This window comes from Pan troglodytes, chromosome 7, assembly GCF_028858775.2.
Source record: "Pan troglodytes isolate AG18354 chromosome 7, NHGRI_mPanTro3-v2.0_pri, whole genome shotgun sequence".
Taxonomy (NCBI): Eukaryota; Metazoa; Chordata; class Mammalia; order Primates; family Hominidae; genus Pan; species Pan troglodytes.
Window position 1 is genome coordinate 41,890,923 of NC_072405.2, and position 16,216 is coordinate 41,907,138.

General features: G+C 43.6%; 2 protein-coding genes and 1 non-coding gene across 4 annotated transcripts in view; 2 read left to right on the top strand and 1 right to left on the bottom strand.

Moving 5' to 3' along the window:
- The window catches only part of MAK16 (MAK16 homolog), a 16,523-nt gene extending 12,867 nt beyond the window's left edge, over nt 1–3,656 (top strand). Inside the window, exon 10 of the mRNA XM_001169206.6 lies at nt 815–3,656. Coding sequence (XP_001169206.4) covers nt 815–1,015 — 201 coding nt within the window. The 3' untranslated portion in view covers nt 1,016–3,656. The remainder of the gene's footprint in view (nt 1–814) is intronic.
- Nucleotides 1,461–15,521, bottom strand: TTI2 (TELO2 interacting protein 2). 2 transcript variants are annotated; one of them, NM_001246539.1, is given in 8 exon segments: nt 1,461–1,660; nt 2,718–2,880; nt 5,807–5,950; nt 6,126–6,313; nt 9,598–9,690; nt 12,125–12,311; nt 14,338–15,083; nt 15,325–15,500. In NM_001246539.1, coding segments are annotated over 7 exon segments (1,527 nt in total). In that variant the 5' UTR covers nt 14,985–15,083; nt 15,325–15,500; the 3' UTR covers nt 1,461–1,555.
- A 318-nt stretch (nt 15,522–15,839) lies between these two features.
- LOC112204302 (small nucleolar RNA U13) lies at nt 15,840–15,943 on the top strand. The gene has a single exon (XR_002937872.3). It is a non-coding gene; the product is annotated as a small nucleolar RNA U13 (small nucleolar RNA).
- The last annotated feature ends 273 nt before the right edge of the window (nt 15,944–16,216 follow it).

Consider the following 16,216-nt stretch of genomic DNA (forward strand, 5'->3'; position numbering starts at 1 on the left):
TCCTTCAGCCTCCCAAGTAGCTGGAATTACAGGCATGTGCCACTCCACCCGGCTAATTTTTTGTATTTTTAGTAGACACGGGGTTTCACCATGTTGGCCAGACTGGTCTAGAACTCCAGACCTCTGGTAATCCGCCTGCCTCAGTCTCCCAAAGTGCTAAGATTAGAGGCATGAGCCACAGGGCCTGGCCTAAAATTTTTTAAAAATCACGACCAGGCGCGGTGGCTCACGCCTATAATCCTAGCACTTTGGGAGGCCGAGGTGGGCGGATCACATGAGGTCAGGAGTTCGAGACCAGCCTGGCCAACATAGCAAAACCCTGTGTCTACTAAAAATACAAAAATTAGCTAGGTATGGTGGTGCATGCCTGTAATCCCTGCTACTTGGGAGGCTGAGGCAGAAGAATCGCTTGAACCTAGGAGATGGAGGTTGCAGTGAGCTGAGATCACACCACTACACTCCAGCCTGGGCAACAGAGCGAGACTCCGTCTCCAAAAAAAATTAAAATTCAGCTGGATGTGGTGGCGGTTGCCTGTAGTCCCAGCTACTCAGGAAGCTGAGGTGGGAGGATTGCTTGACTACAGCAGTTTGAGGCTGCAGTGAGCCATGACTATGCCACTGCACTCCTGCTTGGGCAACAGAGCAAGACCCTGTCTCAAAAAAAAAAAAAAAAAAAAAATTAAAGGGACAATTTCTGAACACAGACATAGACAAATCAATGCCCTAGTCTGTTATAGATTGAGGGGACAATGAAGGGAGTTTGGAGAAATCTAGTGTTTTCCCTCTTCCTTTATCTTTTCTCTCCCCGTAATAGGATATGGATAAACTGGATGCCAGCAGTGATGAAGATCAGGATGGTAATAAATCCTCCAGTGAGGAGGAGGAAGAAAAGGCCCTTAGTGCGAAACACAAAGGCAAAACGCCCTTGAGAGGACCACTGCAGAGAAAACGAGCCTATGTGGAAATAGAATATGAGCAGGAGACAGAGCCCGTGGCCAAAGCCAAAACCACGTGATTTCCCTTTCAGCATTTATACCCAGGACTGAACATGCAGAACTGGTTTTTTTTTTTTTATCTTAAACACATACACACCTCCAGTTTTTGCTCTTTTGTGTTGTATTGAACACAATATTTGTGTTTTTATTATTTATGCCACATCAGTGGGGCAAGAAATCTGGAGTGAGTGAAGAAAGCTAAGTTGTGAACAAGAGTGTTTTTATAGCATATGTGTTGAAGTAACAGCTTGTGCCCGAGAAACTTAACAGATGAGTTCTTGAATCTGGGATGAGATGACGGATGTAAATATTTCTAAATTTTAAATGTTACATTCCTTGGTGTCCTTTTTTCTCCCAAACTTTATTTAGAAATGGAAGGAGTTCAATTTTTTCTTGTTCTACTTTCCCTACTCTTACGGAGATAAAAGGAAAGAAAGAAGGAAAAAGCAGCTTTCACTTACAAAGTTTCGTGTAAAAATATCTTTTTTTCTTAAATAACTCCATTCATACAAATTGGGATGGGAAGAAAATCCTTTCCTCTTGGGAAAGTAATACAAGTCTTAAGTTCCATCGTAGGGTGCGCCTTCAGAAACCTGCTGCACTTTTCTGATACAGTTCACCACTTTTCTGTCTTCACAGCTTTGGGGAATTTTGGCCAGGAGACCCTGAAACATGAAACCAAACAGGCTTTGATTTTTTTTTTTTTTAATTACTTTTTTCCCCTTTTGCTTGATTCTTCTTCCTTGGTATCAAACTCAAAGGAGGAAAGAATGGATGACACTTGGGGACAGGTCACTAAGCAGAATAGGTATTAGTTGGTTTTTTATTATTTTTAAATTTATATAGCTCTCATGTATTGAAGGTGTTACTTTAAAAACTGTGTTAATGTACTTGCAAATCTCCTGCTGGCTCATGAAACAGCAGAATTCCAGCCAAGGCAAATTCAGTTGGATCTAGGGCTTGAAAACTGCCCAAGATTAAAGAGCTAAGATGAAATAGTTTGAATAAACTTGTAAAATAACAATTCATACTATCTCTACATATTTTTAGGATATGAATTTTTTTTTCCTGCTGGGTAGATTGTCCAGTGACTTATGGCATGAATTTCTTTTCATGCTACCTTCAGTCTTCAACTAAAGATTTCTAAAACGGGTAAGAAATGAGGCAATAGTTTATTAAATACATAGAAGTACACAGCTATTATATGCTGTGGCTTTGAGAAGTTAACTTTTGTGGAATATGAAACCAAAGGAAGAATTTCCATGTAGGTAAATTAAGAATAGGGAAAAACATCTACCTAAAAGATGGTTGTCCCTAAAAAACTGGAAACATCTGAAATGCTCTATTTATGTTATTATTCCTGGGAGCTTGTAGCCCATTATTTTTACTTTTTTTTTTTTTTTTTAATTCAGAAGACTAGAACAGAACTTAAATTTTACAAACTTTTGATCATAATGCTTTTGCCCATTCTGTCTCGTCCTTAGCCCCAGTGACATGTGCTGATCCTCCTGCCTTTAGTTCTAAATGGTTCTGAATAGCTTTAAAAGTTGAATAAAAAAAAGATCAAGCTCTTTTGAGGCTAGAGGGCTCATATGGAGATCTAAAACCCTCCATGTTCATTTCCAGACTTGGTCAGGCACATACCTAGTAAATTATAATCAATCATGGGAATTACATAAGGATAATGAGGCCCAACTGAAACCAAGTTTCAGTCTGCCTTACCTTTACCCGTCCTTGAGAACAGCGGTCCAGGAGAATCAGGCAGTCTGTGGCCTCCTGTAGCAGGGCGCTCTTAACAGACTCAGGTGTAAGGTTTGGATCCCTTGCTACATCACAAATCAGTTTCAAGAGGGCCTTCAGTAAGACCACAAGTCTGCAGGAAACTCTGGAATCAGGAAGAAAAGCTATGTTCATACTCTAAATCTGGATATTAAAATTGGAAGAGACTTCAAAGACTGTCAAGTGGAAAGCTATCATTTCATAAATTAAGGAACTTAGGTCAAAGTTAAATGAAAAAGACCTAAAAACAGAACCAAAGACAGCCTCTAGATTTCTTACCCTCACGTCTCCTGTTAGCATACTGCCTATACACACAGACACACCCTCTGCCACACTGCTCTCTTCCTTCCTTCCAGAAGCTTGGTTGTACTGTAAGCAACAGCTCCTTCATGGGCTGAGAAGGGGAAACCAGGATCTCCCCAACCAAGGGCCTATACTTTTATTTTTCAACTCTATTAACTGAACTATGCTTGGAGAGAGCCCTGAATCCTTTAACTTTAATGCCATCTTAGGCCTGGAAGTTAGAGTGAGGGAAATGAGCTTGGCTTCTGGGACTTAGTGTCAAGTTGAATTTTCTGTCATTTAATTTCAGATCCTAGCTCATCATCAGTGAAGTCCAGCCTACTTACTTGTAACTATTAACCTTTCTAAAAGTTTTCATCGCCTTGGTAAAGCTCTAGAAATGGACAATGCTAGTGACTGCACAATATTGTGACTGTACTTAATGCCACTGAACTGTACACTTTAAAATGGAAAATTTATATGTATTTTTACCACAATAAACAAAAAACCCTAAAAAAACTTTAATGAAAGGTGGAAAATAATTTAACTTATAATGTGAAAACACAATGTGAAATGTACAATAAATCATATTTATGGACAGATGGCGTGACTGGGAGAAAAAAGTTTTCATCTCTTTATCTAAATACTCCTCATTTTCCTATGGTTTGGGTGCCTCTCAGCCCTCATTATTCAACTTATAATCGGCTCTGTTTTCCATTTCCCATGCTCCACCCCCTCATACACATACACACATATTCCTTTTCTACCTCCCTACATTTATTCACTCTCCCTTCTTGGAATCTTGGTCTCTGCTCTTTAAAGACCTGACAATCTGATTCGATTTTATTCATCCATTGATTCATTTTCTTCCAGTCCATTCATTCTTTAAATATTTGTATACCTAATACTAGGTACTGAACATACTTTGGGAGAATATAATAGATGTGGTTTTCCGTTATCCTGGAGATTATAATTCCGTAGGGAGAAAGATAGTAAACAAATGCAACCTAGTTACCAATATGACTAAGGGAAAGGTTGTCATGGGGAAATGTTACTCTGGATTCCTTGCACATTTATAAGGAAGTGAGAGAATACGGTGCAGAATAGCTACTGTATGTTGTTGGGGCACTAGATTCTCTGGCTGAATTCAATTTTCAGCTATGCAAGAGATGCTTCTGCTGACTCCACAGTTTGGGTTCCAGTTCCTGACACCTACCTCAAGCCAGAGTTGGAATGATTTCCAAGCAAGTATATCGTACATTAGTATGCTTTTTTAAAATTTGTATTTTTTTTTTATATTTTGAGACAGAGTCTCGCTCCGTCACCCAGTCTGGAGTGCAGTGGTTCCATCGCAGCTCACTGCAACCTCTGCCTCCTGGGTCCAAGTGATTCTACTGCTTCAGCCTCCTGAGTAGCTGGGACTACAGGTGCGTGCCACCATGCCCGGCTAAGTTTTGTATATTTAGTAAAGACAGGGTTTCACCATATTGGCCAGGCTGGTCTTGAACTCCTGACCTCAGGTGATCCACCAGCCTTGCCCTCCCAAAGTGCTGGGATTACAGGCGTGAGCCACCGCACCTGGCCTCTAGATTGGTATTCTGATCACTGCTCTGCAGATGTTAAATGATTTGCTATGAAGTACTCTATTCTCAATTAGATTTAAAGAACATTAGGATTAACAAAGTTAAGCAAATGTTTTATTGCAACACTTCTAAATGACCTTTAATCTTCTAATACGCATTCTAAATCTAGAGAGAGGTACAACCTATATGGTTTCCCAACCTATTTTACCACAGAATTTTTTTTTTCCTGTGGGGCATCAAAGAGTACCTAGATGGAGATTCTGCAAAACACCAATCTAAACCATTCTTAAGATATATAGCCAGGCACAGTGGCCCACGCCTATAATCCCAGCACTTTAGGAGGCTGAGGCGGGCAGATCACGAGGTCAGGAGTTCGAGACTAGCCTGGCCAACATGGTGAAACACCATCTCTACTAAAAATTAAAAAAAATTAGCCAGGCATGGTGGAGGGCACCTGTAATCCCAGCTACTCAGGAGGCTGAGGCAGGAGAATCACTTGAATCCAGGAGACAGAGGTTGCAGTGAGCTGAGATCGCGCCACTGCACTCCAGCCTGGGTGACAGAGCAATACTCCATCTCAAAAACAAAAACAAAAAAAAAGGCTGGGCATGGTGGCCCACGCCTGTAACCCCAGCACTTTGGGAGGCCAAGGTGGGTGGATTACAAGGTCAGGAGTTCAAGACCAGCCTGGCCAACGTAGTGAAACCCCATCTGTACTGAAAATACAAAAAATTAGCCGGGCCTGGCGGTGGGCGCCTGTAATCCCAGCTACTTGGGAGACTGAGGTAGGAGAATCACTTGAACCCAGGAGGCAGAGGTTGCAGTGGGCAGAGATCGCGCCACTGGACTCCAGCCTGGGCGACAGTGTGAGACTCCGTCTCAAAAAAAAAAAAGATATACTAGAGTTTCAAAGAGAAGCGATTTAACAGTGTCAGAATCTGGAACTGATACCTGGTAAAAGAGTCAACTATGAGCACCTCAAGTAACTATAGTATATTTTACCTTTCTAATGCCATTTTCTCAGTTTAAAATCCTATAGGTGTGTGAAAATGAGAGGTATTCAAATACATAGTATACATTTAATACTTTGTACTGAATGTATTAAATACATCCAAGCAAGTTCTCAAAGAAAATCGGCTGAGTTTTGCACCTTAAGGCTGCTATTACCTGGGCCAAGTATGTTGCATGAGAAGTTTTAGGGTTTCCAATATCTTCAGTCTAGCTTCCTCCTCAGGTCCATCATAAACCTCCAGATAACCAATGATGACTCTCTCCAGCCTCTTTAAGTGCCGGACAGTTAGGATCCCCAACCTAAAGATGAAAGAGAAAATATGACGCCAGTGCAGTGGCTCATGCCTGTAATCCCAGTACTTTGGGAGGCTGAGGTGGGAGGATTGCTTGAGGCCAGGAGCTCGAGACCAGCTCAAGCAACATAGCAAGATCCTGTCTGTATAAAATAATAATAAATAAAAGCCCAGGGCCTCACCTGTTCACGAAAGCCGGCAGGTTTCTTGCGTAGGTCCTGCGTAGAAGAAGGCGGTGCTCTGGCTCCATGTGGGTCAGGATCAGCCGCAGGACCTCATCACAATGGGTGGTGGGTCGAGCTCCATCTCCTTTCCAGTGCAGGGTTTTCTCCAGGATGGGGAATAAATCCAGCAGACACGGGAGCACAGCCTAGGAGGAAGGAATGGAAGGACGGTGCATAGTTCATCCAACTGCATTTACAATACTCACTGACTTCTCTAGAACTTCATTAATCTACCGTCCTTAGGGTCCATACCAGAGAATTCTAAGATACTAGTAATCATATATGAACTGCACATTACTTTACATTTTCAAACTTTTTTACATTCTTAATCTCCATCTGACAGTCTCAAATCAATACATTCTCCTCAGGACCATTCTTTGCTAATTTATAAAATGGGAAAAATGGCAGAGCTGGGACTTTAATCCAGATTTTAGGAATCTAAATCTACTGTTACTATGTCACTAAGTCTAAGTGACTTAGTGATACATGATATTTACACATTTTTTTTTTTTTTTTTGTGAGACAGAGTCACTCTGTCACCTAGGCTGAAGGACAGTGGTGCAATCTTGGCTCACTGCAACCTCCGCTTCTCAGGCTCAAGCAATTCTCGTGCCTCAGCCACCTAACTAGTTGGGACTACAGGTGTGCACCACCACACTTGGCTAACTTTTCTATTTTTTAGTAGAGACAGAGTTTCACCATCCTGGCCTCAAGTGATCCACTCGCCTTGGCTTCCTAAAGTGCTAGCATTTATCCCTAGGCCAGGGGTATCCAATCTTTTGGCTTCCCTGGGTCACAGTGGAAGAAGAATTGTCTTGGGCTACATATAAAATACACTAACACTAATGACAGCTGATGAGCTTTAAAAAAAATGCAAAAAAAATCTTACAACATTTTAAGAAAGTTTACAGATTTGTGTTGGGCTGCACGCAAAGCCATCTTGGGATGCATGCAGGCCATGGGTTGGACAAACTTGGTTCAGGTACTTCCTTTTAACTTTCCTGGGACCTTTGGTTTTTCTCTTGGTGTTTTGGTTTTTTAAAATTTATTTTCTCTACCACCTTAAGAACCCCAGCCTTTCCGGCTGTTACAATCTGGATTCTCAATACCCAGTATTTAAAATACTGTAAAAAGAAAAAGAGGCTGGATGCAGTGGCCTATGCCTGTAATCCTAGTATCTTGGGAAGCCAAGGCGGGCGGATCACTTGAGGTCAGGAGTTTGAGACCAGGCTGGGCAACATGGCAAAACCCCGTCTCTGCTAAAAATACAAAAATTAGCTGGGCATGGTGGCACCTGCCTGTAATCCCAGCTACTAGGGAGGCTGAGGCAGAAGGATCGCTTGAACCTGGGAGGCGAAGGTTGCAATGCGCCAAGATCGCGCCACTGTACTCCGGCCTGCATGACAGAGCAAGACTCCACCTCAAAAAAATAAATTAAATTAAATAAAAATAAAGGCAGCAGGGTGGGGAGGGGGAAAGGAGGGAAGTAAGGCATAAAAATGAAACAACGTTGCTTCCACCTCTCATTTTATATAACTTGTTTCTTCTGTCTTTGGAGTTTCTTTCTCCCTCCTAAGAAACTTTTACTTATTCATCCTTCATAAAGCTAAGTATCACCTCCTTCCCAAAACCTCCTAAAGTCAACCCAAACCTGGTTAGTTACCTATTGCTTGAAAGCCACTGCACCGTTTTTTTTCTTTTTTTTTTGAGATGTAGTTTTGCTCTCGTTGCCTAGGCTGGAGGGCAATGGCATGATCTCGGCTCACTGCAACCTCTGCCTCCTGGGTTCAAGCAATTTTCCTGCCTCAGCCTCCTGAGTAGCTGGGATTAGAGGCATGCGCCACCATGCCTGGCTAATTTTGCATTTGTTTTTTAGACGGAGTGTCACTTTGTCACCAGGCTGGAGTGCAGTGGCGCGATCTTGGCTCACCGCAACCTCCGCCTCCCGGGTTCAAGCGATTCTCCTGCCTCAGCCTTCCGAGTAGCTGTGACTACAGACACGTGCCACCATGCCCGGCTAATTTTTTGCATTTTTAGTAGAGATGGGATTTCACCATGTTAGCCAGGATGGTCTCGATCTCCCGACCTCGTGATCCGCCCACCTCAGCCTCTCAAAGTGCTAGGATTACAGATGTGAGCAACCATGCCCAGCAATTTTGCATTTTTGGTAGAACGGGGGTTTCTCCATGTTGGTCAGGTTGGTCTTGAACTCCCAACCTCAGGTGGTCTGCCTGCCTCGGCCTCCCAAAATGCTGGGATTACAGGCGTGAGCCCTCGCGCCTGGCCACCCACTGTGCTTTATACAAACCTCTTCTAATGCAGTTATCATTCTGTACTGTATATATATGTAGACATCTAAGTACATATTCGTATTTACATAAATGTCTTTTCCAAAGCTTATCTTAAAGCCAAAAATCCCTATGCGTTCATTTACTCTTGGATCCATGTCTGTTGGATGAAATAATAAATCACACTCCGCTATCTAACATGCAAGAAGTTTCAAGTGTGTGTGCTGATATAAGGCAAAACAGAACACTTAACTATTAAAAATAGACTTTTTCAGACATAAAGCTGCCCCCAAAGTAATGTAGTTTTTTTTTTTTTTTTTTTTTGAGATGGAGTCTCGCTCTGTCACCCAGGCTGGAGTGCTGTGGCATGATCTTGGCTCACTGCAACCTCCAACTCCCGGGTTCAAGAGATTCTCCTGACTCAGCCTCCCGAGTAGCTGGGACTACAGGCACGTGCCACCACGCCTGGCTAATTTTTCGTATTTTTAGTAGAGGCGGGGTTTCACCATATTAGCCAGGATGGTCTTGATCTCCTGACCTCGTGATCCGCCCGCCTCGGCCTCCCAAAGTGCTGGGATTTACAGGTGTGAGCCACAGTGCCAGGCTTTTTTTTTTTTTTAAATTGAGATGGAGTCTCGCACTGTCACCCAGGCTGGAGTGCAGTGACGTGACCTCAGCTCACTGCAACCTCCGCCACCCGGGTTCAAATGATTCTTGTGCCTCAGCCTCCTGAGTAGTAGGGACTACAGATGCACAACATCATGCCCGGCTAATTTTTTTGTATTTTTAGTAGAGATGGGGTTTTGGCATGTCAGCCAGGCTGGTCTCGAACTCCTGACCTCAGGTGATCTGCCTCCCTCAGCCTCCCAAAGTGCTGGGATTACAGGCGTGAGCCACCATGCCCAGCCCAAAGTAATATACAATTGACTCAGATGAATAAAAAACACTGTCTTATCTATGGAGACTCAGGAATGTGGAGGCCTGCTTGGTGCTGAGATATTTTTAACTTGGCAACGCTTTTAGTTATCATCCTCACTTTCCAAGGCAGGAAAATGTCTCTCAATTACTACTACTCACACAATGCAACCTTCTACTCAAATTCAGAGAATCCAGACACAGTTATGAAGAAATCATACTATTACCTGAATGAGGTGGTGCTCTGGCGTGTACAGGTGGTTGGAAATGGCATGGTATAGGACCTGGGCTCTGTTATACTGGAGCAAATCAGCAGCTGGCTGCAACCAGACAAATCGTCAAATTAAAAGAATAGTTTCCCAAGATTGGCAAATGTTGACTATCTTTGAAATTGGATTATGGGTATGAAGCATGAAGAACATGCCATCCCAAAATATGCATGATTTTTTCGAGTTGAAAATATTGCAGAAACTCTAGATTCAGAAAGGGTGAGCTGACTTGTCTCTTTCTGCATGCAGCAAGTGATAAAATATTCCTCTGGGTGGGGTATGCTTTCCATACCAGGGTAAGAAAACAGCCCTTACAGAGACTTGGAATTGAAGGCTGCAATGGACCTACATAAACTGAACAAAGTAATCTTTATCTTCCACCTATCCATCCCCCCACCACCTACAACCATATATCTCCTAGTGACTACCCTAGAGCCAAGCATGGTGACTCACACCTGTAACCCCAGCACTTTGGAAGGCCAAGGTGAGAGGCTCACTTAAGGCCAAGTTCAACAGCAGCCTGGGCAACAGAGCAAGACCCTGTCTCTACCAAAAAAAAAATAAAAAAATTAGTTGGCCTGGTGGTGCATGCCTGTAGTCCCAGCTACTTGGGAGGCTGAGGTGGGAGGATCACTTGAGCCCAGGGGGTTGAGGCTGCAGTGAGCTATGATTGTGCCACTGCACTCTAGCCTGGGTAACAGAGCAAGACCCTGTCTCAAAAAAAAAAAAAAAAAAAAAAGGAAAATGTACTGCCCCTAGCCACATTTTCTTTGTCTTGTCATTTTTTCTGACAGGACAAAGAAAATGTGGCTAGCGGTAGTAAAAAAAAAAAAAAAAAAAAGATGAAAAATTTATCATTCTTAGTCTAAAAAGTATAAAAGCATATTGCTTTGGCCACTTCTTCAGAATACTCTCTCTTGTGAAGATCCCCATGTACACGTAAAACTAATAAAATGTGTATAGTTTCCTCTTGCTAATCTGCCTGTTGTCAATTTGGTTTCTAGATCCAGGAAAAGAGCCCACTAAGAGATAAAAAGGGGGCTGAGGCCGGGCTCACACCTATAATCAATCCCAGCACTTTAGGAGGCCAAGGTTGGTGGATCACTTGAGGCCAGGAGTTTAAGACCAGCCTGGCCAACATGGTGAGACCCTACCTCTACAAAAAATTAAAAAAAAAGAAAAAGTAGCTGAGCATGGTGGTGCGTTCCTGTAATCCCAGCTACTCTAGAGGCTGACGCACAAGAATCGTTTGAACCCGGGAGGCAGAGGTTGCAGTGAGCTAAGATGACACCACTGCACTCCAGCCTCCAGCGTAAGCGACAGAGCAAGACTCTGCCTCAAAAAAAAAAAAAAAAAAAAAAAAAAAAAAAAGGGCAGGGGGGCAGGGTTGGAGGTAATCTCTGGCTCTCCCCTACAGGTACATGGAGATTAATTATACCACTCTCTCTACTTCTGTGTATATTTTAAAAGCTCCATAGTACAAAGTTTTTTAAAAAAAATTTTCCTTGAGTAATAGCTTCCACATTTGGATATAGTCCCTTTCAGGCTCTGATTTTGTTTGTTTTGTTTTCGTCCTTGAAAGTCAACTGTAGGCCAGGCGTGGTGGCTCATCTCTGTAATCCCAGCACTTTGGGAGCCCAAGACAGGCAGATCACCTGAGGTCAGGAGTTCGAGACGGACGTGGACAATATGGTGAAACCCTGTTTCCACTAAAAATACAAAAATTAGCTGGGTGTGGTGGCTGCTACTAGGGAGCCCCAGCTACTAGGGAGGCTGAGGCAAGAGAATCACTTGAACCCGGGAGGCAGAGGCTGCAGTGAGCCAAGATCACACTCCAGCCCGGGCGACAGAGTGATAATGTCTCAAAAAAAAAAAAAAAAAAAAAAAGAAAGAAAGAAAGAAAGGAAGTAGGCCAGGTGCAGTGGCTCACGCCTGTAATCCCAACACTTTGGGAGGCTGAGGCTGAGGCAGGTGGATCACGAGGTCAGGAGTTGAAGACTGGCCTGGCCAAGATGGTGAAACCCCATCTCTACTAAAAATACAAAAATTAGTTGGGCATGGTGGCACGCACCTGTAATCCCAGCTACTCGGGAGGCAGAGGCGGAGAACTGCTTAAACCTGAGAGGTGGAGGTTGCAGTGAGCCGAGATCACACCACTGCACTCTAGCCTGGGTGATAGAGTGAGACTCCCTCTCAAAAAAAAAAAAAAAAAAAAAAAAAGAAAGAAAATCAACTGTTGACCAGTTCTCAACATCTGGTTATTCAGTTTGATAATGACCCATGCCTTCCTGTTTCTTCTATAATTATCATTTTAGTTATTACATTACCTATAGGATACAACTTCTACCAGGTGGACAGAGGAAAAATATAAGGAGAAAATACAAATAAGTAAAGTTGAATGACTTAGCATTACTAGAAATGAAGAACAGCCAGGAATGACTCAGTCTGTCCTGTCAACACAGATGACAAGGCAGAGGTTGCTTACCACATTAAGCACAATGTGATGGAGACAGTGTACACCCAGGATTTTGTTCTCAGTCTGATAATCATCTGAAATGACCAATGATGCGGGAAGTACCCTTTCCAGATGCTGGCTCAGCCAGGGCCGAGTGACCTGTTGCAGAGTCCATGAGAAAACATGTTTGATGGCAGGGTTATTCTTCCAGGATTCCCTAAGTGAATACATAGAATTACATTAAGTGACATGGTGATAAGTAGCAAAAAAAAAAAAAAAAACTACTTCAAACTAAACAGAGTATTTTCATGTCTTTGAAAAAAAAATACATTGCACATAAGATAACTCTTGATTCTATATCATACATTCTAAGATCTGGATTAAAATAACTTCCATATCTTACACCAAATAATCACCCAGGGCTTTGGGTCTAAAGTCTATCCAATGAGAAGGAGTCAATTATAACCAGAGCTACATAAAGGACTTATGGTGATGGATGGTGAAGGTATGTTGAAAAGGGAGGGAGGAGTAAAGGAAATGGATTAGTAGTATTACACTAAGGAAATGAATCAATACTTGAACACCTGTTAATCGCTAATAAAGTGAGTGTACACACGACTTAACTAATTCTCAAAATAATTACTGTGTAATAGGTACATTATATTTATTTTGAAATAGAGTCTCACTCTATTGCCCAGGCTGGAGTGCAGTGGCACCATCTGGGTTCACTGCAACCTCCGCCTCCCAGGCTCAAGCGATTCTCCTGCTTCAGCCTCCCGAGTAGAAGGGATTACACACTTGCACCACCATACCTGGATAATTTTTATATTTGTAGTAGAGACGGGGTTTCACCATGTTGCCCAGGCTAGTCCTGAATTCCTGGCCTCAAGTAATCTGACAGCCTTGGCCTCCCAAAGTACTGGGATTACAGGTGTCAGCCACCACACTCCGCCAAGTATATTATCTTTATATTAGAAACAAACAGATTCAGAGAACTGTCTAATCTGGTCCTACTCAGAGCAACAAATAGAAGCACGAAACTCAAAATCAAGCCTTTTAATTCCATGTTCCTGGTAAAATGACAGTTACAGATACTTTTTCTCTCATTACTCCAGTGGTAACAAAGTAGCAAGTGGAAACTCATTGAAAGAACTTCAGCTAATAGTAATCTAAAGGTGCTTTTCACTTTTTATCCTAAACATGGCTTTCTTAGCTGATAGTCATCCTTCTCTAACAAGCAGTAATGAGATTCAAGATCCCCAAGTCTAAATTCAAACCATAAGTTTAAATCCTCTCTAAATCCCCCATCCAAATTCTAGTAATTTGTAATTTTTTTTGAGACGATGTCTTGCTCTGTTGCCCAGATTGGAGTGCAGTGGCCCGATCTCAGCTCACTGCAATCTCTGCCTCCTGGTTTCAAGCGATTCTCCTGCCTCAGCCTCCCGAGTAGTTTGGATTACAGGCGTCCACCACCATGCCCAGCTAATTTTTGTATTTTTAGTAGAGATGGGGTTTCACAATGTTGGCCAGGCTGGTCTCGAACTCCTGACCTTAAGTGATCCATCCGCCTCGGCCTCCCAAAGTGCTGGGACTACAGGAGTGAGCCACCTCGCCCGGCCACATTTTGTAATTATTAACTCCAAGTAAGTGGGACAGAATTTCCAATTTTCCTAGGCAGTCGTCCTAAGGGCTGGAAAGAGCATTGGACAACTGAGCCCGAACATCTCAGTTATGACCTCCAATTTGCCACTATCCAGTTATGTCATTTATAGCAAATCACAACGTTTCTGGGCCTTAAGAGATCCGTGGTTACAGCACCCTTATTTTACTGATGAAGAAACTGAGCTTCCTTTGAGGTCTAACGCTATAAAAAATTAAGCTAGGGCAGGCGCAGTGGCTCACGCCTGTAATCTCAGCATTTTGGGAGCCCGAGGCGGGTGGATCACTTGAGGTCAAGAGTTCAAGACCAGCCTGGCCAACATGGTGAAACCCCATCTCTACTAAAAATACAAAAAATCAGCCAGGCGTGGTGACGAGCAACTGTAATCCCAGCTACTCCGAAGGCTGACACAGGAGAATCGCTTGAACCCAGGAGGCGGAGGTTGCAGTGAGCTGAGATCGCAACATTACACTCCACCCTGGGCAACAAGAGTGAAACTCTGTCTCGAAAATAAATAAATAATAAAAAATAAAAATAAAAAACTGTGAGGCTCAAGTCGGTGGCAAAGGGCAGGAGTACTCACTTATTCAAGTCGGGTTTGAGAAGCCCTAGTATCACCGAAAGTCTCCCTTTCTCATCTTCATTTTCTCCATGTAGGAATCCTGCCACAGAACCGCATTCAGTAACTTGAAGCAGTGAGGTGAGCACCTCCCTAGCAACTTCCCGAGATCTCGGAGTGGTCCATGGTTGCTCCAAGCTGTGTGTGATGGCAAAAATATAAACGGGTCCTGCCAAGTGATGCAGGCCCGTCTGCCATGCAGGGCCGACCAGGGAATTCTTAGCAGTCTCAACTTTCCCTAACAGCTTAAGAAACAGTAACCCAACTTGGGCTGCTTTCTCGGCCGCTTCGGAGTGCCCATCACCTCCACCTTCCTCCTCCTTGGAGGGGGCTGCATACTTCTCCAGGGCTTTTGCTACCTGCCCCAGTGTCTCCGGCATTCCGCGGAGCCGTGCACCAGTCCCCTCAAATAACCTATCAAATTCTGTGGCTTCTATTAGATCACCGAGGTCTTTAAGAACAACATCTTTTACGTTGCCTCGTCGTGCCTCCGGGCGGGCAAGACTGTGTAAAATCTTGGAGAAGGCCTGTCCAAGGGCGGAGTGAGACAACTCCTCGGACAAAGAAGAGTCTTCCTGCGATGGGGCTTCCAGAGCGCTGTCAAGCTCCATTCCTGAGTGCAGCACCAGAAGGCTGGTCTCTCCCACAGGACGAGGATGGAGGCGGGGAGGGATCCGTTGAAGAGGGAAGGAGCGATCACCCAAAGAGAACTAAAATCAAATAAAATAAAACAGAGAGATGTCTTGGAGGAGGGGGCGAGTCTGACCGGGATAAGAATAAAGAGAAAGGGTGAACCCAGGAGGCGGAGTTTGCAGTGAGCCGAGATCGCGCCACTGCACTCCAGCCTGGGCGACAGAGTGAGACTCCGTCTCAGTAAAAAAAAAAAAAAGAATAAAGAGGAAGGGACGCAAGAAAGGGAAAGGGGACTCTCAGGGAGTAAAAGAGTCTTACACTTTTAACAGTGACGTTAAAAGACTACTGTTGCCTTTCTGAAGACTAAAAAGAAAAAAAACTTAAAAGTTTAAAGAAATAAACTTCTGAGCCATGTCACCAACGTAACCACCGCCAGGTACCCGCAACGGCTCGCGCCCGCCGGTGTCTAACAGGATCCGGACCTAGCTCATATTGCTGCCGCAAAACGCAAGGCTAGCTTCCGCCAGTACTGCCGCAACACTTTCTTATTTCACGACGTATGGTCGTAAAGCAATAAAGATCCAGGCTCGGGAAAATGACGGAGCGGTGGAACTATGGAGAATAAATTTGCATATATAATAGTCCGCTCGCTAATTGTGTTTCTGTTTTCCTTTGCTAAGGTAGAAACAAAAGAATAGTCATAGAATCTCAGTGGGACTTTGAAAATATCCAGGATTTTATACGTGAAGAATGGATGTATCGCATTACGGTAGTCACCCTATGTGTAAATTAGTGGCACATACTTGGCACTCCTTAATGCCCAGCGTATGACGATCCTTTTGTAGTTCATGAGCGTGATGATTGGGTGTTCATACGGTTGTGTGAGATGTGCCACCCTTGAACCTTGTTACGACGTGGGCACATTACCCGTCTGATCTGAACTTCAAGGATCGATTTAACTCTTGTATTTGTGTGCTTGTTACTCACGATGATAGGTGATCTAGTTTCATGGCTGTGTGTTTGCCGTTTCCGGGTGCCCCTTTTTCTGGCTGTACGCTACGCGCACGGGTACTTTTTTGTTGTCTAACTGTGTAATGTGTTTTTGTGTTTGTTCTTTTGTGAGTCGGAGTGTCGCGCTGTCGCGAGGCTGGAGTGCAGTGTTGCGATCTCGGCTCACTGCAACCCCCACCTCCCGGTTTCGAGAGATTCT